This window comes from Urocampus carinirostris, chromosome 2 (assembly GCF_059441175.1).
Source record: "Urocampus carinirostris isolate Australia breed hairy pipefish chromosome 2, RoL_Ucar_1.0, whole genome shotgun sequence".
NCBI classification, from domain to species: domain Eukaryota; kingdom Metazoa; phylum Chordata; class Actinopteri; order Syngnathiformes; family Syngnathidae; genus Urocampus; species Urocampus carinirostris.
The window spans coordinates 26,692,052-26,718,202 of record NC_142350.1 but is presented as its reverse complement, the minus strand read 5'-3'; the positions used below and the strand labels follow the sequence as shown (position 1 = coordinate 26,718,202).

The window sequence follows — 26,151 nt, the reverse complement described above, 5'->3', positions numbered from 1 at the left end:
CCTTCTGTTGTTTGAAAACGTGTGTCTAGTAAAGAGAGATATGTAAAGGTCTAACAATGCCCCAGGAAATGACTTGAGCCTTATCTCTGCATCTGCAGCTTCTCTCTGAGCCGTGCAGCCATTTGTTGGCTGGAAAGAGCAAGTGCAGTGGGAAGGCTCTCTCTGACATTACACGTATGTGACAGTAAATACAGGGTTCTTGCGGATCCTTGACATTTTTTAAAAAGCGTTGAATTCATTATTCTAAAAATAAGGCCTTAAAAGGTCTTGAATACAAATTTTGAAAGTCTTAAGAATGGGAATACATGAATACAATTTGTATTTGTTTGAACAAAAAAGACTTAGTAACATTTATCAATTGTCTTTTGGTGTTGTTAATTCCTCGATTTACGTTTTGTGGCAACATCGTGTGACGACAATAACTATCCAAAGGGTAATGGGGTTTCAGTCGGGCCTTTTAAAATCAGATCAGAATCCCCTTTTATTAATGTATTTCTACAACAAGATTACGATTGCACTCCAGTTGGAAAAAATATATACACAGTATAAAACTGATGAACAGAGAAAAAAACCTATCTATGATGGGTTCAGCTCTAGTATAAAGTATTTATATCTGAAATAAACTATAGACGCTTCTCTACTTACGAACATTCAAGTTGCGAAAAACGGTAGATACGAACATTTTTTCGGGATGTCATAGCCAAAGGGAGATTTTGTATTGTGTGCACTTTCTTCCGAGTATAGGACATTATTGTTGTGCTTCTTTCCGCTGATACTGGCGAAAAATGATCCGCTTCCTCTTCCTAGTTTGTGTGTCAACATTCTATACTGTATCTCCAGCGCAGTAAGAACTTTGACATTTTTATTGTTTAATATCTCATGCATCCATTCTATATGGTTGTAGTAAAGTGCAAAGAAGAGGCGAGCCATTTCTTTTGAAATGAAAGTGGAATGAGGAATATTGATGCGGTTGAGAAAATGGTTGGATCACTTTTTTCCGGCTACTTTTTACCATGGAGGAGGAAGTTGGGCAGAACTCTTGAAGCCCATCTTCCAAAAGAAAGTTAATCTTCTCTTTATTTATCTTTAAGGAGCATATTGTTTCATGGAATATTGCTTTTTTTTAGTACGAAACCATACAGTTTACTTTTACAAGCCTTAAACATACTTTTATAAACCTTTAACATACAAAATATAGCACTGTAGCAACTTACGAACAAATTCAACTTACGAATGATCGTCCGGAACCTATGTTAGTAGGGCAGCGTCTGTATACACAGCCGGGATATTGTAATTGAACCAAGTGAAATTGAACTTAAACATGAAGTCAACATGAAGAAAAATTCTCCGTTGCACAAACTTAAAATGTAGTCGAAGGAAATGAAGTTGAGGGTAAATAAGTAAACGATATAATGCGAAACCTTTAGCAGTACAAAAATGAATCAGGTAAAGAACTTTTCTGCAATAAAATACATACTTCTTTTGCAAACAAAATACTTTTTCCGCATTGCTGTTTTAGAATTCAGAGAAGAGCATCGAAAGTAAAACTTTACATAACCGGGATATTGCACTTAAAACTGTAAGCAGTGATTGTGACAATTGAAAAATCTTAAATTGCTCAAAGTTATCGAAATGAGGTCAAGTGTAAATAAGTAGATAGTTAGATAGATAGATAGATACTTTATTCATCCCCGAAGAGAAATTCACATTTCCAGCAGCATCCCTGAGCTGAGAACAGTACAATAATAAAGCCAAAAGAATACAATATACAAATACCCAGTGTGACGTGCAAATGCCCACTGTAGCGTGTTATATAGAGTAACTAAATAGTGCTACACAGAATACATATTGCAGTAAGATTCGGTAATATCCAATGTAGGTGGTGTGGTTTAATGTGGGCCTTTACTCTGCCGGGTGGAGTTAAAGAGCCTCATGGCATGAGGAAGAAAAGATCTCTTCAGTCTGTCCGTAGTACAAGACAGTGACAGCAGTCTGTCGCTGAAACTGCTCTTCTGTCTGGAGATAATGCTGTGTAGTGGATGCGATGGATTGTCCATGATTGACCGCAGCTGTTCCAGTGCCCGTCTCTCAGCTACTGTTGTTAGGCTGTCCAGCTCTTTGCCCACAACAAAGCTCCCTTTCCTAGCCAGTTTATTGAGACGAGAGGCATCCTTCTTCTTGACGCTGCCTCCCCAACACGCTGTCGCATAGAAGAGGGCGCTTGCCACAACTGTCTCATAGAATATTTTCAGGAGCTTTTTGCAGATGTTGAAGGAGGCCAGCCTTCTGAGGAAGTAAAGTCGGCTTTGCCCTTTCCTACATAGAGCTTCTGTGTTGGCAGTCCAGTCCAGTTTGTTGTCCAGCTGCACACCCAGGTATTTGTAGGTCTGGACAAATTCTACACATTCTCCTTTGATGGTTACAGGAACCGGGTGAGTTCTGGTTCTCCTGAAGTCCACCACCATCTCCCTGGTCTTGGTGGTGTTCAGGTGCAGGTGGTTTGCGTCGCTCCATCGGACAAAGTCCTGAATCAATTTCCTGTACTCCTCCTCCTGCCCATTTCTGATACATCCCACGATCGCAGTGTCGTCGGCAAACATTTGCACGTGGCAGGACTCAGAGTTGTACTTAAAGTCCGTTGTATACAGAGTGAATAGGAATGGAGAGAGCACGGTCCCCTGCGGAGATCCTGTGCTGCTAACCACAGTGTCCGATGTAAACAGTACAATGTAAAACCTTAAACAGTACAAAAATAAATAAAGAACTTTTCTGCAATAAAATACTTCTTCTCCATAACTGTTTTAGAACCGAGATAAGAGCATCTAATACGATCCCAAAACTGTATGTAACATCCTACATAAAAACTGTACATACCTAGAATATTGCACTTGACAGGGATATTGCAGTCACAAACCGGGGTATTGCACTTAGAACAGGGACATTGCACTTTAAAACCGTGTTTCACGACTTCAGACTTTCAGAGGAGACGCGTCTCTTAGGTCTACTCACAATACACATGGCAACTTCGGACAGAGATGTTAACTGAGCATATTTTCTGTATTTCAGGATAAGCACAACCAAGTTAGATGATTTTTGATGTACTCATCCTGAAATAATACACTCAAAATAGTAAAAATCATTGCAACATGTAATTGGACCTTTGGACGGACAAATATTCTTGCTCACATCGATTTTTTTGAAGCGTGCGTCTTTCCTGTTTAAGGCGAAGCGAAGAGCCTGCGGCAGGCAATTCAACGAGTCAATTTGAAGAAATGAATGGGAAATTCTTGTGCCCCATGATTACCAGGGTGTATTGATGAGTGAGGGCAGGCTGGAATGAGAGATTGTCAGTTTAAGGCTTTGTGGTGATGAGGCCTTGCTGTAGAGCAGGGTTCGAGAACTTATTGCTCGTAAGCCCTATACAGCTCTTTTCATGAGTACATATGGCTCGGAGATAAAAGTTTACTCGTGGAAATTTCATCTGTGTTACTCCAATTCTGCTTTGCCTTAACTAAGGGGTGTCCAACCTTTTTCAAGCTGGGAGCTACTCATTAGTGCAAAAGGCACCCACTTTGATATACATTTCTAAAATAGCAAATTAGCTAGATAGCTTGCTAAATGCCTAAAAAGATAGCTTGATAGTTAGCTATAAGGGAAACAGGTATAAAACTAAAAGGGAGCGAGATAGCTAGATAAAAGAGTAAAAAGCACTCTAAACAGCCAGATAGAAAGCTAAAAAACATAGCCAGATAGTAAGCTAGAAAGGAGGCCAAAATTTAGCGTGATAACTGGCAAAAAGGTCAAATGCTAGCTAGATTTCTAAATAGCTTACAACGTAGGAATAAAAAAAGATATAAAGCTAAAAATGTAGCCGGATAGCATTTTTTGTACAAAAATTGGAATTTAGTTTGTTGTATTTCCTGTCAAAAAATCACGAGTAAGATGAATATATTAATGTGTTTAATACACGATAAAATTCTCATTCTACTATCTTATTTAATTCCTCAGAAGTAATGATTCATTTTTGAACATTTTTTTTGTCCATGTAGCTCATGAACCGGAAAAATAAAAATATCAAGACCCAGCACTGATGTACAGGGCTGCCGGCACCTCAATTGTAAGTGAAATGGGTTCGGTCCAGTATATAAAGGCTGGAGTTTTTAAATGCGGTGTGAAAAATTAATTTTTTTTCTGGAAAGCAGGTTTGGAGTTTTTGCTGAAATTTGTCTGCAAATAAATTGTACTGCTATCTCTGCCCCCAAAAATCGAAATGTTTTGCTATTATGGCTCTTTGGATCAAAAAGGTTCCTGCCCTCTAAGCCAATCACAACGCCGAACACAATGCATACTGAAAATCCATGAAGTAGTGAGACCGTGAAACTGCGTTATAGCCTTGGATTACTGTATATTGTGTTGATTTTTCACATACCTCAATGCCATTCAACAAAGGCCGAAATTCAGGACAGATAAATGCACTCCCGGCATATGCAGCATCAACATGCATCCACATGTTTTGCTCATTACCTGCAAGAGCAGACAAAGAACAATATTATAGATTGTTTATTAACTGCAGAGGTGAACAAACAATGAAGTATTGATCATGCGGATCAATAATGTTCACCTATGTTGTCATGATAACACAGTATATTATCGTAGCTCTACCTGCGATTCACTTCCAAACAATTTTTAGCTATGCACATCGAAACTCCAAATTCTTTACATCTCAAAGTAATTACCGTATTTTCACGACAATGAGGCACACATAAAAAACAGATTGTCTTCAAATTGTGCGGCACGCCCTATAGTGCGGTGTGCCGTGTGTGTGATGTAAAGTGACAGACGTTGCTGAGACACCGTGAGGCTGTGTGGGTTCCCGCCCCAAGACTGGTGTGTCACAGGTTTGAACCTCGGCCGAGTCATACCTTCTTGGTACCCGTTGCCGCCCTGATTGGCACTCAACATTAAGGGTTAGAATGGGCAGTTTTGGTCACCTAATGACTCGCAAAAATCGGGAAAGAGACAAAGACAAAACAAAATATGAGGCTGTGTGGAAAATGTGGGCATCACTGCAAAAGGGTGAGGTGTGGACGTGTCTATAAGTCTAGGTTCACACTGCAGACCGATTTCTAGGTGATATCCGGTGTTTTCACATTTCCAACTATACGTGACTTCTATGTGTCTCCTTTGTGAGCGCTGCTATGTCTCACTTGCGCAGAAGAGCACCTGTGACTTCACACACAATGCAGCCATTGTTTGCGGAAGTACACATGGATTCTATCGCCATAGCGTATCTAAGAATTTAAAGGCTTTTGTACTACCAGAGTTGTCCCCCCTAAATATCAATGATATCCAAAACCTCACTTTCCCTCCATTGAATGTTTTTCGTTCTTTTGTCCGCCATGGTGTTGAATTTTACGCTATGTGGAAGAACATGGAAACCGAGCAGGTTGAGAGAATTGAAGGACAATGAATCGATGGTTCTCAAGTGGAGGAGGGTGAAAAACAAACTATCTAGCAAAACACAGAAGTGAAAGAAGACTACAGTGCTATTTAAGAAAATAGTTTTATCCATGTGTTTTAATTTGTAATCAATACTTAAATCAACCACAACCAAACTCTGATTCGCTCCCTCTCTATCTTCAAATACGCATACTTGTATGCTTGTCGGTGTTGTTGTAGGGCGGCCGCAGGGGAGGGTACCTGCGCCCTATCTTGCGGTGCGCCCTGTGTATGTTAATTACAGAAATTGAACCACCTGAGGAGACTGTGCTTTTTAACACGGTGCGCCCGATGTTCGTGAAAATACGATACTTCAAACAATTTATCCTAAAAACACTTTTAGCTATGCACATTCAACCTTCAAATTCATTACAGTAATTAAGCACATAAAGTGACACCCAAAAAATACCCCCATGACAGAAACACACTGCTACTGTAATGGACATATGTTGCCTCTGAAAATGCATTTGAGTGAGCCAATAAAATAAATGAAAGAGTATTTGCTTCCAAAGTAACTTACATATTGGCCCCAGCTCAGAAATATGATCAAACGCACATGACGCAGTGGTGCCAAGTGTTGCACAGAACTAAAACAGACAAGATGAAAATCAAATTGAATGAGAACGCTAGCAATCTAAATTCAACCCCTAAAGGAGCTAGTATAACATTTCTGTAAGGGAAAGTAGTTTGATTATAGTTTGAATGTGCCTTTGTGTGATTGTATCCTCAAAAGTACCTTAACGAAACTAAATATTATATCCAGGTGCTGTCTGTATTCTTACAACAATTGTATTATTTTAGGGTCCGCTAAATATTAATCCAGATGTCCTTCACTTTATTTCCGGAAAGTCTGGTCACAAGCTTGCCTCCCCTATCTATACCCCCTTGATTTTACAGTAACTCATTGTTTTTTTATGTCACAAAAGTTTCACTTTTCTTATAGTTGTGCTTGCACGCCATTTAGAGACCAGCATTATATCGCTCCATTTAATCGTGTGAATTTGTTTAAGCCAATCAGATTATTTTCATGTATTCGTGTGATCTTGTTTAAGCCAATTAGATATGTTGTTTTACGCCTGTGTTTGGAATAAATGGGCTAGTAGTTATCGCCTGGGGGTCTTTTCTCTCTGAGCCGATCTTTGAAGTAGATCTAGGGGAAAGCTCAGGTGGGATGCGCCTCCGATTAAAGGGCTACCCAAAATGAATCTCCGACTCAGAGTGTGTTTCTTTACTTTAATATAATCTCAACTTTTAACCTTGAAAATTTATTTGATATTCTTTACCCAGGTAGCAAACGCATTCGGGGCAAATTTGCCATTATACGCATACCTGACCTGGGCTGAAAATCTTTGCTCTATGGTATTTGAAATTCAATGTCCAGGTAATTGTGTGCTCTTTATTTGTTCATTTTATTTTAAGTGCAAAACCACGGGAATGCAGGGTGCTAAGTTTGGGCATAACATGCCCGTTTTAGTGGGTGCTCAAGAACCCCCAAATTCAACACAAACACCCCCCAAAGATTAAAGCATTTTTAAAACTTAAAAAGGACAGGATGGACCTGAATATGGTGAATGATCCTGTGGGAAAAAAACTTAACCAGCCCGACACTCTGTGTGCTCCGCACTACCAAAACTCTTAACCTGGTCCCAAGACATTTCAGTTCTCAAGCTCAAGTCCGTGATGGCAGATTACATGAAAGCATTTACATGTATTTGAGTGAATTTAAGAACACATGAGACGTTCAGAAACTAACCAAAAGGCGACTTAAAAGTCTTAAATTTTCACTGCCATTTGTCTTCTGAATGAATGCAATTGATTTAATGTCGGTTTGATTGACAAACAGGGGTAACTTTGTTGTTTATTTGATTTTAAAAAGAAAACAATTAATTCTCTTTTCTCTTTTTGTTGTGCGATTTTGTGTCACGTCTTTGTTTTGGCTGGGTGCACTACTGTATTTGAATTTTAAATATTACACGAAAATACTACAAGTCATATAACCTTAGCTGGATCTCAAAAAAAATTCACACACGTCCCCCCAACTAAATGGTGACTGAACAACACGAGTAAAATATTTACAGCAATATCAACGTGTGTGTCTTACATAAAAAGGGATGAGTCCAGCTTCTTTGTCTTTTGCCACCATTTTCATTAGCATATCTCCTGTGACAGAATAATTGCTGTCTGTCGGGACTTTCTTCATCACGACGCCTCCGATGAGACCTGCTCGCTCCACTGAGGAATGAGACTACATAGGTGAAATGTTTGTCAGATGTGCATGCAGTGACATTGATCACAGACAACAATCTATACATATTATACAGCATATATGTATATATCATACATATATACAGTATATGATGTTCCACAGGGATCTATGTTGGGACCAAAACCCTTCAATGTGTACATACAGTTTATTATTTTTCTGCAGTGTCTCAAGTGCTTAGGCTCATTCTGTTCACGGACCACACCAACACATTTTTAGTGACAATGGCTATACAGAACAAGTAAGGACTGTCAAAAGGGAATAGAAATGAATTAAAAACAAATTATCGTAAAAAGAAAACTAGACCAAAGTAATGTTCTTTTGCATAAAAAGCTAAATCTTCAAAAGCCTTGCAGTTTATGAACAAAGTTCCTTGATAAGGGTGCACTTTATATTCTGTACTGTAACTCAGTCCTTCCATGTTTGGCATATTGGGGGGAATTGTGAGGAAAAACCTAATAAAATACAGTAGAACCGTTAGTTACAGTACAAAAGCAAGCACTGCGTATTATTCACAGAGGTGTTTCTCAGGTCTTAATTTTAGGATCTTATCAAATACAATAGTTAAAATATTATTTGAAGCTTTTAACAAAATGTTAACCATACATTTTCAGAAAATGTTTGTGTGGGGTAAATTAAACTATAAACGTGTGTCTTTTTATGTTAATAATTTAGATTTGCTTAGGGTGATGTGACCTTATACTCAACCCATAAGAACAATGTATGGTCTCCCTGACCATACATATTATACAGTCTGGAACTGCATAAAAAGGCAAAACAACACTCGGCAGGCTTAACTCTCTCAGGGTGTCTTTCTTTCAAGTAGCTAAATAAAGTGTCACTCCGATCTAAACTCAGACTTCTGTCTTGTTATTTCACATGTGGGCGGATGAATAGAGGTTTAGATCCAAGAGTTTGAAATTCAAAAAAAGGGATCGTAATTTAAGAAGTTATGGAGAATTTGCAATACCTAGAATTCGAACAACGTGTAAAGGTTTTTGTGTGTTTGTATGTGGTGTGAACTTCTGGATTGTTCTGAGTTTAACCGAAACAATACTAAAATATTTACTGGTTCAAGCTAAACTATGAACAGCTTGTCTGGTCACAGTATGCACTGCAAGGAGACTTAGTTTTCTCTGTAATGTATATCTGTTCTCTTACCATAGTTGGTATTTTGTCCCTCGTATTTTGTCTTTGACATTGTTGTTTTTTTTTTTGCTTTGACCAGTATCAGTACTTGGCGTTATCATTACAGCATTTTGTTGAAATTGTAAGTGTGAAATGTCAAGTATTTTTTTTTTCAAAATGTTCCTTGTGGTGCTGTAATGGCCATGATTTACTTTTGTCTTCCTCGCAAGGAAAAAAAATGGAACGGTTGGGCTTTACAGTAAAAGCTACGGCTTCAGCCTACTCCCTTTGGGGATATGTTTATGTATATTTTATTGTATCATATAACATTTCTCGGGGGGAGTGCAAATATTTTGTTGTTTTTGTTTTTAAATTGTTAATGCTGCTTTTTTCTGCTCTGCTTAAATAGAGCCTCAATCAATCAATCAATCAATCAATCAGTGCTTGAGCAAGAATGAAAATCAATGATTTTCATCATATATTACCATATTCAGATTTGTGTTAAAATAGTTAAAAAGCAATCTCCAATTAAAAAATAATGTTAACATTTGATCCATCCACCCCTGCTGCAACCATCTCTACCGGATGCAGGAATAGATAATGTTGAGAATGTAAAATTATTCTTAAATTCATTCTTTAAATCTATTTTGCCCTCTGGTTACTGCATAAACCTATTACTGCACATCTGCCCACTCTTTAACCTGATCAGACCCAGCTACTGCCAGTGGCCTATTGTCTTGTTTCCAACAGTTGTCATGGCAGCAATCCAGCATACAGCATACAACACTACTGGTATCTGTTCATTTTCTTTTTTCTACCAGTACATCAAAATTATCTTTATCTGCACTCCCGGGTTGGTCCAAGACAGGAAGTGAAATTGTTCCTTTAAGGTGTAAAGGTGTAACTGATAAAAAGGTTGTTTCCAAAGGAATAGGCTGGCTGAAACTATTGTACTGTAATTGTTTCCATTAGATTCACTGCCTAAATAGAGTGATGGTATGTGTTTGCTTGGCTTTTAAGGGCATTGGATTATTTGTGTAGGTTTTATACTTGGCAAAAGACAGAAGCAGTTACATATATTCTTATGTTTAGGAACATGCTTTTTGTTCAGATGGATATTTCCAAATAACAACATGTGAATTTCTTACTGTGTTGTTACTATGTTATTACCCGGTTGTAAAAATTCTAAGTTGGGTTAAAATAGGCTCAGTCATCAACTAAAACATAATGCCAGTTAGAAATCAAACTTCTTGGAAAAACATAATGAACACTGGTGAGCTATTTTCAGAACCTTCCTGTGGGCTACCCAGGTGTTCCTAAGAGGCTACCTCATGCCCACAAGCATTCCTGATCTAGACACATATTTTTTAACATTTGTCTCGATATGATTTGTATCTATTACAGTGGGGCGAATACGTATTTAGTTAACCACCAACTGTGCATGTCCTCCCACTTGAAAATATTAGAGAGGCCTGTAATTGTCAACATGGGGAAACCTCAAACATGAGAGAGAAGAAGAAAAAGAACAAGAGACAGAAAGAGATAAATAGAGACAATGAGAGAGAACAAGAGATAGAGGGAGAGAGACGGAGAGAGCAAGAGAGGGAGAGTACAAGAAAGAGAGAGAATAAGAGGGGGAGAACAAGAGAGAACAAGAGAGAAAGGATGAGAAAGAGAAAAGAAGGGACAGAGATAGAGAAAAAGAGAAAATAGAGAGAGAAAAAAGAGTGAGAAAAAGAAAGTGTTGAGAGAGAGAGAGAGAAAGACAGATATAGAGAAAAAAAAGAGTGAAAAAGAAAAGGAGAGAGAAAGTAACATCGCTCCAGTTGCTTTGCAATGGACGTCTGGCTTTGTCAACATCCAGTGGACACATATCAGACTGCAGCTGATTTTTCTCCCATTCTTCTATAGGTTTTGTCTCGCCGGCCGAGTTAAAAGCCTTGGCGGGCCTGATGTGGCCAGCGTGCCGCATGTTTGACACGTGTGAAGTAGTCAAGTCAAGTTATGTCATGTTTATTTGTGACGCCCATTAATCACAAGGATTCTCAAAGGGCTGAACAGACCACATATTATTGCAAACTACTGACTATAATTACAACATCCCTTGATCTAAAACCTACATGAGGGCAAGGAAAAACTCAAAACCTCTAATGAAAACAAATAAATACATCCATATAGATATGCTATGCAGATAGCTATGCATTCATCAAAACATTAATTCAGCGCCAGGATATGACGTGAATGTGATTGGCCTTTAACACGACATTTCCCAAAATGCATCACAATTGGTGGTTGACCAGATACTTATTTGACCCACTGTACGTCGCGGGAACGGAATATCTTCCTTACTTGTTCTGATGTGTACGCGACCAGTTTGACGAGGATCTCCTGTTCCGACTTTTGTGGATGGATGGATTGGATTTGACGCACAATTTTACAACGAGCAGCAAGCAACGACATGAGGGTTGCTTCGCTGGCTGTGCCCTATAGGAGAAATAGATGATCGGCATACAACTTAGAGCAGAGGCCAGAAAACTACAGGCCGAGGGCCACATGCGGCCCCCTGGGCTTTTTCACCCGGCCCGCCAAACCAAAACAATTATAACGACAATATAATTAACAGTGAATAAATGAAATAAAAAATGTTTTTGGTGCCATTGTCAAAAATACTTCAACCAAAAAAACTACAAAAATGCTACAAAACTACTTCAAAATGTCAAAATGGGGACCTTACATATTTTTTTCAGAAGGAAAACCAAATTATAGCATAACAATTCCTCAAAAATACTACTCCAGCAATACTAGAATACAAATATACAACCAAAGAATTACTATAAAAATACTACAGAAATAATACAAAATACACCTACAAAAACATTTCATGAACAATTCTATTGAAATACTAAAAAAAAATCCAGTACAGTGATGCTACTATATAAAAACGCTACTACAAAAATCACAACAAATATACTAGAGTAATACTAAAAAAATACTTCTGATATACTAAAGCAATTCTACTATTGAAATAGTTTAAATACCGCATAAATACTACAGAAATGCAACTATGGAAACACTACAAGAATACTACAAAAGAAATACCACAAAAATAAAATGACAGTAATATTACCAAATATTACAAAAATACTACAAAAATACTCCTACGGAAATACTTCACAAATATTTCTACATAAATACTACGATATTACCACCACAGTAATACTATACTTCAGAGATATTTCTAAAGAAATATAACAACAACAAAAAACTACATATGTACTACAAAAGCTCTCCTAAAGAAATACATGAAATATTACATATATACTACCTGAATATTGCAAAAATACTACTATGGAAAAACCCCAAAAATACTTTAATGATTAAACTAGAGTAATGCGACCCATAAAACGACAAAAAAAACCCACTACAAACAACTACTGTAGTACTAAAAATCTAAATATCAAATATATTTCTTAAAACAGGGACCTTATATATTATTTACCCTTGATTGTGAGTGTTTCAAAGCCATTTTGATGAATCTAATTTCTCTAAAAACTAATTCAAAGGTGGCTGTATTGGTTTAAAAATGTGGCCCAGGGGCCTATCCCGGAGACCTGTCCATTCTTTTTGTTAATAAATAAATACACATGCAAACATCAACATGTTTCATTTCTTTCTATGTGTTTTTAAATAGATTACTGTCATCAAATTGCGTTTAAAACACTCACAATTAAAGTAACATGATTTAAAAAGCCCCTGTTTTAGTTACTAAATTTGATATTCAGTTTTTAGTATTACTGTAGTTGTATTTTTTCAAATTATTTTTGTAGTATTATTGTCGTATTTTTGTTATATCTTTCTTACATCTATGTAGTATTTTAAAAATAATTCCATAATAGGACTTCTGTAGTATATCTGCAGTATTTTTAATGTGATATATTTTGTTTTGAATTACAGTTTTATTGTAGTGGTAATATTGTAATATTTCTGTAGAAGAATCTATGAAGCATTTCCATTGGAGTGTTTTTTAATATTTCTGTAGTATTTTTGTAATATTACTGAGGTTTTAATTTTGTTGTATTTCTATACTATTTCTGTAGTAGTATTTTTGTAGTATTTCCATAATAGTATTTACGTTGGATTTATGTTGTATGTATGTGGTATTTGAAAGTTTTTCATATCAGAATGTTTGTAGTATATCCGTAGTATTTTTGAAATATTGTTGTACTCGTGTATTTTATTGTTGTGATATTTTTGCCGTAATATTTTTGTATCATAGTTTTACTGTAGTGTTATTTTTGTAGCACAGTATATGAGCAGATGTGTTTATGAAGTATTTCCATAGGAGTATTATGTATTATTGCAGTAGTATTATTTTAAATATTACTGTAGTTGTATTTGTGCAGTATTTTTGTTGTGATATTTTTTGTAGTAGTATTTTTGTGATATAGTATTACTGTAGTGATATGTTTGTAGTATATGAGCAGAAGTGTTTATGAAGTATTTTCTTGGAGTATTATGTATTAATACTTTAGTATTTTTGTATTATTTCTGTAGTCATATTTTTGTACTGTAATATTACTGTAATAATATTTTTGAAGGATTTCCATGTGTTTTTTTTCTTTTCAGAATGAAAGCGGAATTAATATACGACGTCCCTGTTTTCAAGCACTAAATTTAAAATTTAGTTTGAGTAATTTGATGGTATTTTTGTGGTATTTCTCTTGTAGTATCTTTGTTCTAGACACACAAAGGGACGATGGCACAAAGAAACATTTTTTTTAATAGTAGTAGTTTTTTTAATATTGTATATATTGTTATTATAATTATAATAATCACAATCTCCAGGAATTGTAGTTACATTGTTCAAGACAGTCCTGATTTACCTGTATGACACCTCCTCCATGTCCATCAGTTCCAGCTATGAAAGACTGTGGCAGTTGCAACATCTTCCCCAACCAATCTAACATGACTGTCTCAAGCTCCGTACAAGCTGGGCTTGCTGCCTAAACACACAAAAACATTCACAATAGTAGATGGACTTCAAAAAAAGCGTTATTTCTTGTGCTCTTCTTACCCAAGAGAATCCAATGCATCCGATGGCTCCACAAAGCATATCTGCCAACAGGGCAGGGTAAGAGGAAGCAGCGGGGAAGTATGCGTAGAAGTATGGACTGTGCCAGTGAGTTATCTGGAAGTAAATGAAATTAAAAATGATGCAATAGTTTGCATGTTTTCCCCGCGCCTGCGTGGGTTTCTTCCCACATTCCAAAAAACATGCATCTCAGGTTAATTATCTCTGGGCACAAAGATTTCCATCTGCCGCAGAGACGTCGAACTTTTGGACTAGCGTGTGACGTCATCCACTCTGCAACAAGAACCCCGAGGGCATCATGTTAATCTGTTAATAAACAACAAGGGAGACTGCTGGAAGTGTGAATTTCCCTGAGGGGATGAATAAAGTATCTATCTATCTATCTATCTATATATATTTATATATGTATATATATATATATATATATATATGTATATATATATATATATATATATATATATATATATATATATATATATATATATATATATATGTATATATACTGGACTGTCTCAGAAAATTAGAATATTGTGATAAAGTTCTTTATTTTCTGTAATGCAATTAAAAAAACAAAAATGTCATACATTCTGGATTCATTACACATCAACTGAACTATTTCAAGCCTTTTATTATTTGAATATTGCTGATTTTGGCTTACAGCTGAAAAAAACTCAAAAATCCTATCTCAAAATATTAGAATACTTCCTCAGACCAAGTAAAAAAAATAATTTTATAACAGCAAAACTAAATCAAACATTTGAAAATGTCCATTGATGCACTCAGTACTTGGTTGGAAATCCTTTTGCACGGATTACTGCATCAATCCGGCGTGGCATGGAGGCAATCAGCCTGTGGCATTGCTGAGGTGTTATTGATGCCCAGGATGCTTCGATAGCGGCCTTCAGCTCATTTGCATTTGTAGGTCTGGTGTCTTTCATCTTCTTCTTAACTATACCCCACAAATTCTCGATGGGGTTCAGGTCAGGGGAATTAGCAGGCCAATCAAGGACAGTGATGCCATGGTCAGTGCACCAGTTACTGGTGGTTTTGGCACTGTGGGCAGGTGCCAGATCATGCTGGAAAATGAAATCCTCATCTCCATAGAGCTTTTCAGCAGATGGAAGCATGTAGTGCTCTAAAATCTCTTGGTACACAGTTGTATTTACTCTGGACTTGATGAAACACAGTGGACCAACACCAGCAGCTGACATGGCTCCCCAAACCATTGCTGACTTTGGGAACTTCACACTGGATTTCAAGCAACTTGGATTTTGCTCTTCTCCAGCCTTTCTCCAGACTCTGGCGCCTTGACTTACAAATGAAATGCAAAACTTGCTTTCGTCTGAAAAGAGGACTTTGGACCACTCTGCAACTGTCCAGTGCTTCTTCTCCATAGCCCAAGTCAGACGCTTCTTCCGTTGTCTTGAGTTCAGAAGTGGCTTGACCATGGGGATACGGCTATTGTAGCCCATTTCCCGGACACGTTTGTGAACTGTGGCTTTTGATACCTGGACTCCAGCTTCAGCCCACTGTCTTTGAAGCTCCCCCAAATTCTGGAAGCGGCTCTTCTTCACAATTTTGTTAAGGCTGCGGTCATCTCTTTTGGTTGTGCAACGTTTCCGGCCACATTTTTCCCTTCCAACAGACTTTTTGTGGATATGCTTTGAAACTGCACTCTGTGAACAGCCTGCTCTTTGAGAAATTTCTTTTTGTGTCTTACCCTCCTGATGGAGGGTATCAATGATGGTCCTCTGGACAGCAGTCAGATCAGCAGTCTTCCCCATACTTGTGATTTAGTTTACTGAACCAAGCTGAGTGTTTTTAAGGCTCAGGAAACCCTCGCAAGGTGTTTCGAGTTAATTAGATGATTCAGGTGATTAGTTGAATAGCCTACTTGTATACTTTTTCATGATATTCTAATATTTTGAGATAGGATTTTTGAGTTTTCTTAAGCTGTAAGCCAAATTCAGCAATATTCAAATAATAAAAGGCTTGAAATAGTTCAGTTGATGTGTAATGAATCCAGAATGTATGACATTTTTGTTTTTTTAATTGCATTACAGAAAATAAAGAACTTTATCACAATATTCTAATTTTCTGAGACAGTCCAGTATATATATATATATATATATATATATATATATATATATATATATATATATAAAATCTAATGTGGTTTCAGTTTATTTAGAGTTAAATACAACATAGGTGTCAAGTCAAGTCATGTTTATTCGTATAGCTCACAAGGAGTCTCAAAGGGTTGCACAGACCACGGACTACTGCAAACTATAGACTATTATTACACGATCCCCCGATCTAAAACCTACATGAGGGCAAGGAATAACTCAAAAACCTCAACATGATGAAATTGAAGAAACCTTGAAAATGGACCGCACATGAGGTAACTTCTACATATTTGTGATTTATTTAAAATATTCCACCAACATTTCTATCTTATTTAAGTTAAATTTACTTGATTCACGTTCATTCAAAATCATTCATTAGATTTCCATCAAGCCTTTTTCCCATCACGCACTATTTTTAAAAAAAATTGCCATTTCTAGTTGTATTTGAAATTCCGTCTATTTGCAATGATAATATGTGTTTTCGTGTGTTATCCGCTTTCCATGGAAAGCTTTAAAAGGGTGTTTTGAAAGAAGAAAAATAGTCAATTTTCCCTTGACTTTAGAAACACAACAGACAATAAATACTGTTAAGTACACCATTGAAATGATAATGAGTCGAGTAAAGGTTACCCCTGGCATTATGACTCGCTCCACATCCTTTATTATTTCTTCATAGTTCTCTGCTTTCAGTGGTGCCTCTGTGGGGATTAAGGACTGAAGATAACCTGGTTCTACGTCTGGATAGACTGGTCGCTGTTCCAGGTTCTCCAAATAGTCCGCTACAAAGTCCACCATCTCCTTGCCTCGACGACGAAACTCCTCTGCGTTCATAACTCCAACTGTTAAAGACACAAAATTCCCAGTATAATTTTCATTATGTACAGAGATCCCCAGTTTCCATGGTTAATGGGGATCAGAACCACCAGTAACCAGTCAAAACCAGCGGAATAGTGCCGCACCTACATGAAAAGGGTTAAACTTACATCAAGATGACATCATTACCGACAGAAGATATGACTGTCACAAAAAAATCATAGATTGACAAATACAAACACCCAACACGTAACTGCAGTTGAACAAATGGTTTTATTATTATTTGAACAAAAGTTAAACAATATGAATGGGCTTCTCCTTTCAGTGTAACAAAGCAATTTTAAGACCGTCCTGAACGATTTCCCACGAGTTGTGTCACAGCTTGATATTTTTTTTTAACATACATTTCAATAATTGTCAAACCATTAGGTTTACTTCTCACACTGTTCTCAATTTTTGGAAATTGGATTAGGACAGTGGTTCTCAACTATTGGGGCTCACCATGGGGGTAGGGGGGTTTGAAATGAAATGAAATGATCTGCATTTATATAGCGCTTTTCAAGTCAATAACTTCCCAAAGCGCTTCACAATGTGCTCCACATTTCCCAATAGCGGCCTTGCAGCCATGTAAGGCGCTAACCTGCTTATTGAGGGTATTAGGGGTTCAGTGTCTTACCCAAGGACACTTCGACATGTAACACGGACGAGCAGGGATTCGAACTGGGATCCCTTGATCCCAAGACCTCTACCTTCTGAGCTACTACCTCAGAAAAACATTTCAACTAAAATTCAAGCAAACTTGTTTTGTCACCAACAATATTATTACCGAAGCAGCTCAGAAAGGGGTAATTCACGTTCTCTCTCAAAGTACTGATCCATAGGACCAATGTGTTGATGGTTTGTTTTCCCTATTTCAAATGAGACTTATATTAATATTAATTTAGGGGTAGGTAATATTAGCATACTTACTTACTACCCCTTTTCGAACATATTATGTAACGTTATTTTGTTGTTGAGTTATTGTTTTTGTTCTGTTTTATTTTGATATTCGAATAAAGTTTTCATTCATTCATTCAATATCTTGTTACGATTCTGTTCTCACTAATGCCAACCTCCAAACCTATGTCCTTGATGCCGTATGTCAAATATCATCCCTATGAGGGTTTCTTTGTATTCATCTACATGGTCTCACTCAAACAATCCATGCCATGTACGGTATTTGTTCTTATTTTTGCTGCTCTAGGGTGACGTCATGGGAGAAAGTACCCCATGATGACACAAACTCTCCTGCTCCGTATTCTAGACAAGTGATTGAGGGGACTACTTAAGCACACCGTCCTAATAGAGGTGCGTATCCCTACAGTAGTGATTTTCATCTATCTCATCCAAATTTCAAAGTTTTCTAAACATTTGTATTCAGAAATTATTGTGATTTTCATTTCAAAGGCTATTTTTTTGCCCACTCTACAAACGCTCTTAAACATGCTGTGCCCTTAAGAGACAGCCTGATGATGTCACTCTCGTCCTTTGGAAATGCGTATTGTCGATGTCTGTGTTCCATTGTTCATTTCGTTTTATTATCGCCTATCCTCACAAGGGGTCGCTGCGGTGCCGGGGCCTTTCCCAGCATTAGGAAGGGGACATCCTGGACTGGTTGCCAGCCAGTTGCAGTTGACGTGTTCCATACCTGTCAACCTCCATGGCTCCATGCCCGTATTCTCCCTTACAAAATACAAAATAATCTTACACCATTTTTTATTTTTTTTTCGGAATGATGCATCATGGGATATCCCCAGGTAGCAGACGCATGCGCACAGTAGCATTACACCGCTCGCTTCGAGATAGAGTTCTACTGTGGCGAACTCGTTAGACTTGATTGATTTGCCGTTTCGGTATAGTCGGTGTTTACCAGATGGTACCCATCATTGACAAATTTGCGTTTTTCCGTACGGATTTTCTTGTAAGTCGTACACGTCTTAAAATGCATAATAAACGTACTTTGCACGGCAAAAACATACAAGTTGACTGGTATGGTGTTCAGTGTTGCCGAAGTTGTGACGCAGGTCACACAGCTTGCTCAGACTCTCTTCTTTACACAATTGATGTACGTATTTGACTTTGCGAGAACAGTAGGGTTTTTTTTTTCTCATAGTTTACTTTGCATTTGTTAGTACTGAGCGCACCTTCGCGGACATTCTGAGTTAAAAGTCTTCGAAGGGCTGTCAAAATAATTTTAGCTGGGGAATACATGGTAAAAAAAAATACTCACGAGGGCCAGCCAATGAAATTAAGGGCATAAAAGTGTGCCTTAGTTGGATGGCTGGGGGTCTTTTCAGAGGCTCACAAATAAAGTACGATTCAGGGATGCAAGATTTGATTAGAAAATGATTATTGGGAACCCATCTGCCCCTATTTGTTCCCCTTTAATAAGATTTAATCTGTAGTAGCGTTGATCAACTTTGCATTTGTACAAATAAAAATAACACAAAAACAAAGGCATAACAACAACAAAAAACAGCAATTAAATTCAATTCCACGACAGTCTATTCAACTCATGCAGATTGGAGGGTAACAAAAATTACATACAAATACTGATTTAAATGATTTCAGTGGTATGAGAATGTTACCATCGACATAGGCAATTTACTTTTAGATTTCATCTATGTTATCACAAAGGTACTACTTGTTTTTAAATTGTTATTTTTGTGAACATTGCATATGTGACTTTAATTTAACATTTCATCGGGATGGGTTTCCTCAATGTTTTCTGGTTGATTAACTGTCATCAGCAAATACAGCTACAGTGGGTGCTTTGCATGTAGCACCTGGTGTCACGGTTGCCCATGGTGCCCGATTGGCCTCCCCGTTTGGCGCCTGCTGCAGCTCGTTAACTGATTGGCTTCCCCCCTATTTAAGCTCAGTGCTCTCACTCACCCTTTGTCAGTCCGTCAACGAACCTCAGCACCCGCAAGGCGTGTGTTTTGACTCTGTCCGGTATCCTATTTGTCTATCCTGTTTGGTATCGATCCCGTCTATTTCGTCTTGTTTTTATATCGGTCTCCACTGTCTGGTATCGTTCCAGTCTATCTTGTTCCGTCTGATCTCTGTCTCCAGTCTCCTAAATCTGTTATTAATCCTGTCAGTCCTGTTCTGTCCGGTATCTACACCTTCTGTCCGGTATCGGCTCATGTAACTGGTATCGATCTCGTTGGTCACTGGCTTCCTGTTGTTTCACGCCAGACTTTTGTCTTTCTTCTTCCGCACAGCGATCGCCGTATCACTGGCATTTGTGTTAGTGTGCAAGACTGCACCGTTTCCATAAAATAAAGCTTGTGTGAGAAACGTTATGCATCTGGGTCCTCCTCCTGTTCCGGTTCTTGACACCTGGATTTGGCAACAGCCAGTGGACATACCGTATTTTCACGGGCAAAGGGTGCACCGTGTAAAAAGCTGGTTCTATTTCTATATTCGACACATACATAGGGCTCATGTTATTGTTGGGTGTGGGTGCCCTCTGCTGCGGCCGCCTTACAACAGCATAGGCAAGCATACAAGTGTGTGCATTTGAAAATACCGCAGAAGCAAAACTGAGTTTGGTAGTCGTTTATTAAGGATTTGATTACAAAGTAAAACACACGGATTAAAAAAACTTTTAAAAAGACCAGGGTAGCGATGCGCACAACGGGGTCTGAAAAGTCTTCTTTTACTGTTGTGTTTGCTCGCTAATCCATCGCTCGTGTTTTTCCTCCAACCTGGTCCACCTAGCCTTATTTCTGCGGAAGCTCAGCTGCGTTTTTTTTTCTTTGTTTGAGTTTGTTTTTCCGCTTCCTCCACTTGCGAACCATAGAATGAATAATAATCAATTCTCTCGTGGCTGCTTGGTTTCCATGTTTTTAAGAAAATGAGGTTTGGATTTAAGAAATATTTGTGTGGGCAACTCTGCTCAGCCTCCGGTAAGACAATAACTTTGAAATTCTAGATACGTTATGGCGCACAATTCCCTGAGAATCTGGGACTTTAATGTGAGCCTTATGGTCTTGATATACTGTATGTAAAACGAAGTCATTGTTTGATGCTGGGCAGCTCAAATTATTTTCTTGTGCTTTTTTCAGTATTGTCCTGCAGGCCCCATAAAATGATGCACCGGGCCACGAGTTTGACACGTGTGTGATATAATTTTACCCGGTGGATTCAAAGGTTAGACCTTTATTTTCACACTTTATATTACAACAGTGCACGTTCTAGGTGACAGAGGTCCCTGCCATCTGAACGCACCTACTGTTAGTAAATGTGCTAAAAGCTCAAACAATTAATTATCGTATTTTTTGGATCATAAATCGCAGTTTTTTCATAATTTGGAAGTGCGACTCACAGAAAGACCTTTATTGTCCTCAGGGGGATATTGTTTTCCAGACCTGCCAGATATTCATAAAACAAAGACAAATATGAACAATACACATACAGATGGCTGGATAAGATGATTACAGACTGTTAAATGCAGGAATAGCAGAAGAGACAAAGCTTTTGCTGAAGTCTACCCGATTCCACCTTAGAATTCTGTATCTGCGGCTCGAGGGCTACAGGGAGAAGTGATTGTGTAGCGGATGGTCTGGTCTCTACTAACTGCCCTGGTGATGACTTCATTGATGTGAGAGGTACGTGATGGACAGATTAATGATTTTGGAGACTGGGTGATTTTAGCAAGTTTGTATCTGTTGGCAATGGAGCGTATATTGAAATAACAGGAGGAGCAGTAGAGAAGGATGAGTTGAAAGATACTTGTGTCCCAAATATTCAAAATGAGGTAAATTGGCTAATCCAAACTGTCCCTAGGTGTGAATGAGCGAGTGAATTGTATGTCTCTGTGTGCCCTGCGACTGGCTGGTGACCAGTTCAGGGTGTCCACAGCTACAGCACCCCTGCGACCCTACTGAGGATAAACAGTGCAGATAATGGATGTCATATTGTGTAATAAGTGCCACGTCCGGGGAACTTTGTTGGCTGTATATGAGTAATTCCATTGTCTTGTCTACACATTCAGATCAAGAAAGATGCTGGCGCACGACTGGAAGTTGGTATGTGCAGTCATTGGTGTAGAGCAGGGGTCTCAAATTCATTTGCGTTGGGGGCCACTGAAGCTGGGTTCAGTCGGGCCAAATGGGGTTTTCCATAAGAACATTCCGCTGTTCTTAAAGAGATGGTGTTTTATATTTGTCAACTAGATGTCTCTTACGTTTAGTGCAACCAAAAATAAGTCCAAGGAAGACTACAAACTACGGAGACTGAAAGTGTGCAAAAAGCAGCCATTTTCTTCAATTACCCAGCCTTTCTCAAAGACAAAAATTAGGGGAAGTATTATTTCAAAATAATAGTAAGGAAATAAAAATAAAAGAGGCAAAAAAAGGAACATGGAGAAAAATAAAGAAAAAAAGAAATTAAAGAGAAAAAAGACATAATATTTTACTTTTTTGCGCGCCGAAAAGCATCTCTTCAGGGACTTAAGTTGGAGGTGGGGGGTTGGGAGGTGAAGTGGGATGTTTGCTCACAAGCACAACCAGATTCAGCCACCATATTTGTCTTTTCCTTATCTTGAAATATAATTTTGATCTTGTTATTTTCATTTTTCTTTTTTTTTTGTCCTTTTCTCATTTTCTTATTTTCTTTTTTAATTTTACTCTCTGTCTAAATTCCTTTCTTTTGTTTTCTTTTTTGTCCTTTATTTTTTTTTTCTTATATTGAGTTTTACATTTATTTCTTAATTTTCTTGTGTTTTTCTCTTTTCAAAATCAATAGAATTCGTCTTCCGTAGTGCTTTTAGCACTTGTTTACGGTGGCATGGCAAAGTAGTGGAAAAATAATACACACTGTCCCTCTAACTTTCATATTAAAGCGGGGGCATCGAACTATCATCCTGGGGCCGCAATTGGCTCTGGGCCCGAGTTTGAGACCTATGGTGTAGAGCAGGGGGTGGCAACCTATGACACGCGTGCCAGCAGTGGCACGCGAGGGGTTAACCAGTGGCACGCAAGCGAACGGTAAAATAAGAATTTTTTTTTAAAGCGCATTAAAATCACAATAATTTCTGAATACAAAGCGTCCTGAAATTTAGACATTTTCAGTTGTGCACCGTGTTATTTAGAAGCTTTACTTGAAAAGCGCTATATAAATGCAGAGCATTTACCATTTACCATTTACGTTAGCGCCCCTCCGTGTGTCAGCGCGTGTTTGCACGACACCACGCAAAGGAGAGCTCCGTGTCTTAACCCAGCCAACGAAACACACGCGCACGATAAATGAACAAATCATGACGGCTCCTCGGGCGAAAACATCTTGTTCTTTCCAGCCAGCGTGGACAGATGACTGGGGCTTTGTGCATTATGCCCCGAGAGCGTTGTACCTCGTGCATCAAGTGTTAAACGTCATTACGAGACTAAACTTGAACATGAATTCAAGGCGGGGACATTAAAACGCGCTTTGTCCAGGTAGCAAACAAACACAGACCCTAAAAACCTTTGTCACTGCTAAAAACACCACCAGTGAAGCTATCTAACAAATTGCTCACTGAATGGCAAAGCTCAGAAAACCATTGACTGATGGCGAATATTTTAAAGAAGTGTGTGTGTTAGTCCTCTTAGTGTAGTGGTTATCACGCTCGCCTAACACGCGATAGGTCCCTGGTTAGAAACTAGGTGGAAACACTAGGGCAGCACGGCGACGCGATGGTTAGCGCTTGTGCGGCACAGCTCTGAGGTCATGGGTTCAAGTCCAGCTACCAACCTTCCTTTGCGGAGTTTGATTTTTCTCCCCGTGCTTGCATTCCGGTTTCCTCCCACATTCCAAAAACATGCATGTCAGGTTAATTGGCCTGTCCAAATTGTCCCTAGGTGTGAATGACCGAGTGGGTTGTCTGTCTCTGTGTGCCCTGCAACTGTCTGGCAACCTGTTCAGGGTTTCCTTTGCCTACTTCCTGGGGATTGCTTGGATGGGTTCCAGCACCCCTGCGACCCTACTGAGGATAAGCGGTGCAGATAATGGATGGAGTGCGCGCGCTAACACACACGCCTGTTAGCGCGCGCACTCACGCGCGCCTGCCTTCTGCATTGCTGCTGTTGTTTCAAGTTTTTATATTTTCTGCAAGAAGATATCATTGATGAAAGGTATAGTAGCTGACCATATTACTTGTTTTTTGATTGTAGTTTATAGTTGATGAAGAATGGTTGATTCTAGTTCTTGTGGTAAAAAGTTGAAGTCGGAATGGCTACAGGCCTTTCCACATGTTGTTCACATTCATATTTTAGTTAATTGATGAACAAGAATAGTGGAAGATAAATAGGTCAGTTATACCAGTGTTTTTCAACCAGTGTGCCAGGGCACACTAGTGTGCCGTGAGACCTTGTCTAAGTGTGCCGCTGGAATTTTATCTTTCCAAAAAAATCAGGCCATTATTCAGTATTTTTGCACTCTTCAGACGAGGAAATGTAATAGTCATCCATATCGGTAGGTGGCAGTAGATTTTTATATACTTTTTATGTACTAATTATCTGCTCTTGAGGTAGCCCAGTACATTTAATAACTTAATTTGTTTAACAAAGCGGTTTAATAGTCAAGTCAAGTCAAGTCATTTTTATTTTTATAGCCCTAAATCACGAAGAGTCTCAAAGGGCTTCACAGATTGTTACACTATATTACACAGACTATTTTCAACCGACAAGAGGAGTAGGTTATTCGTATGCAATGGAGTAGAAGTGAGTTTTATTGCACTGTAAAAAATAAAAACATAAAGCACATCATTATTTTTTAGTTTAAGTATTATTTTCTTCTTTTCATACACTAATTATCTGCTTATGAGTACAGTAAAATATTTGAGATAACTTCATTTTTAAACATTTTTGACGGACGTAAATAAAAGTGTACCTTGGTTCAAAAAGGGTTGAAAAACACTGAGTTATACGATTAAAATGTCTATCCATGTTGTATATTTAGATTGGTGTAAAATGACAGCTCTGTTGGATATTAAAAAATGTTGTGCGAGTCATTAATCTTGGTGTGGCACGCTGATTTACGTGGAAATTTGAAAGTGGCACCCTGCACCGATAAGGTTGCTGACCCCTGTTGTAGAGGCTGTAGAAAGGAGTTGAGTACACACCCCTGTGGGTCTCCAGTGATGGTGGTTATGACATACGAGGTGACTAAATCAACTCTGACGGCCTGTGGTGTGTTACTAAGGGCGTTACGGATCCAGTGAATGAAGAACATGGACAAATTGAGGGATTGTAGTTTCCTGATCATCTGATGACGTTGTATCGTATTAAATGCTGAGCTGAAGTTGAAGAGGATGGATTCTAATCTGCCAGGTGACTTGAGATGTTGCAAAATTGGAGACATGCTACAGCATCCTCAGTTCCCCCACCTGCAAACTGGAATGGATCTCGTAAAGATCAAACCACTGGAAGGATAGCGAAGGATATGTTTTTTAAAGCACTTCGAGATAACGGAAGTGAGCGCAATCGGTCTGTGGTGATTCAAGTCAGGCACCACTTTGGAAACTCCTGCTGTGTGTTTTTGATGTTGGATTTTATCAAATAAATCCCTATAAAAAATGCTACTTATACTCCAGTCAACCTATTCATGTTTTTTTCCTTAACTATACAATCTTTTTGGGCTGGTGTGATATATATGTCACGGTTGCCATTATGCGCAATTGGCCCCGCCCGTGTGGCACCAGCTGCGGCTTGTTGACAGATTGGCTTCCTTTCTATTTAAGCTCAGTGCTCTCACTCACCCCTTGTCAGTCCGTCAACGAACCTCTGCACCCACTAAACGTGGGTTTTGACTATGTCCAGTTTCCTGCCTGTGTTCCCTGTCGTTCCCATCTATTTTTGTCCTATTTAATATCGATCTCCAGTTTCGTTCCTGGCTATTTTGTTCTGTTTGTTATCGATCTCCAGTGTCTGGTGGCGTTCCCGTCTTGTTTGCCCTGTTTAATTTTGATCTCCCGTGTCTGGTATGGTTTCTGTCCATCTCGTCCTGCTTGTTATCGGACTCCAGTCTCCAGTGTCTGATATCAATCCTGTCTGTCCCGTCCTGTCCGGTATCGACCCCATCTTTCCGATATCTGCTCGTACAATTGGTATAGATCTCGTCGGTTTCTGGCTTCCTGTCATTCTACACCAGATTGCCGCCTTACGTCTTCCACCCAACGATCGCCGAATCACTGGCGTTTGGGTTAA

At 38.5% G+C, this 26,151-nt stretch overlaps 1 protein-coding gene across 1 annotated transcript in view; it reads right to left on the bottom strand.

The window, feature by feature from the left end:
- The window catches only part of ddc (dopa decarboxylase), a 41,153-nt gene that overhangs the window by 13,991 nt on the left and 1,011 nt on the right, over positions 1 to 26,151 (bottom strand). Inside the window, exons 2-8 of the mRNA XM_088326068.1 lie at positions 16,739 to 16,947; positions 13,965 to 14,078; positions 13,774 to 13,893; positions 11,240 to 11,374; positions 7,601 to 7,744; positions 6,020 to 6,086; positions 4,430 to 4,524 (exon numbers count right to left, since the gene is read on the bottom strand). Coding sequence (XP_088182194.1) covers positions 4,430 to 4,524; positions 6,020 to 6,086; positions 7,601 to 7,744; positions 11,240 to 11,374; positions 13,774 to 13,893; positions 13,965 to 14,078; positions 16,739 to 16,939 — 876 coding nt within the window. The 5' untranslated portion in view covers positions 16,940 to 16,947. The remainder of the gene's footprint in view (positions 1 to 4,429; positions 4,525 to 6,019; positions 6,087 to 7,600; positions 7,745 to 11,239; positions 11,375 to 13,773; positions 13,894 to 13,964; positions 14,079 to 16,738; positions 16,948 to 26,151) is intronic.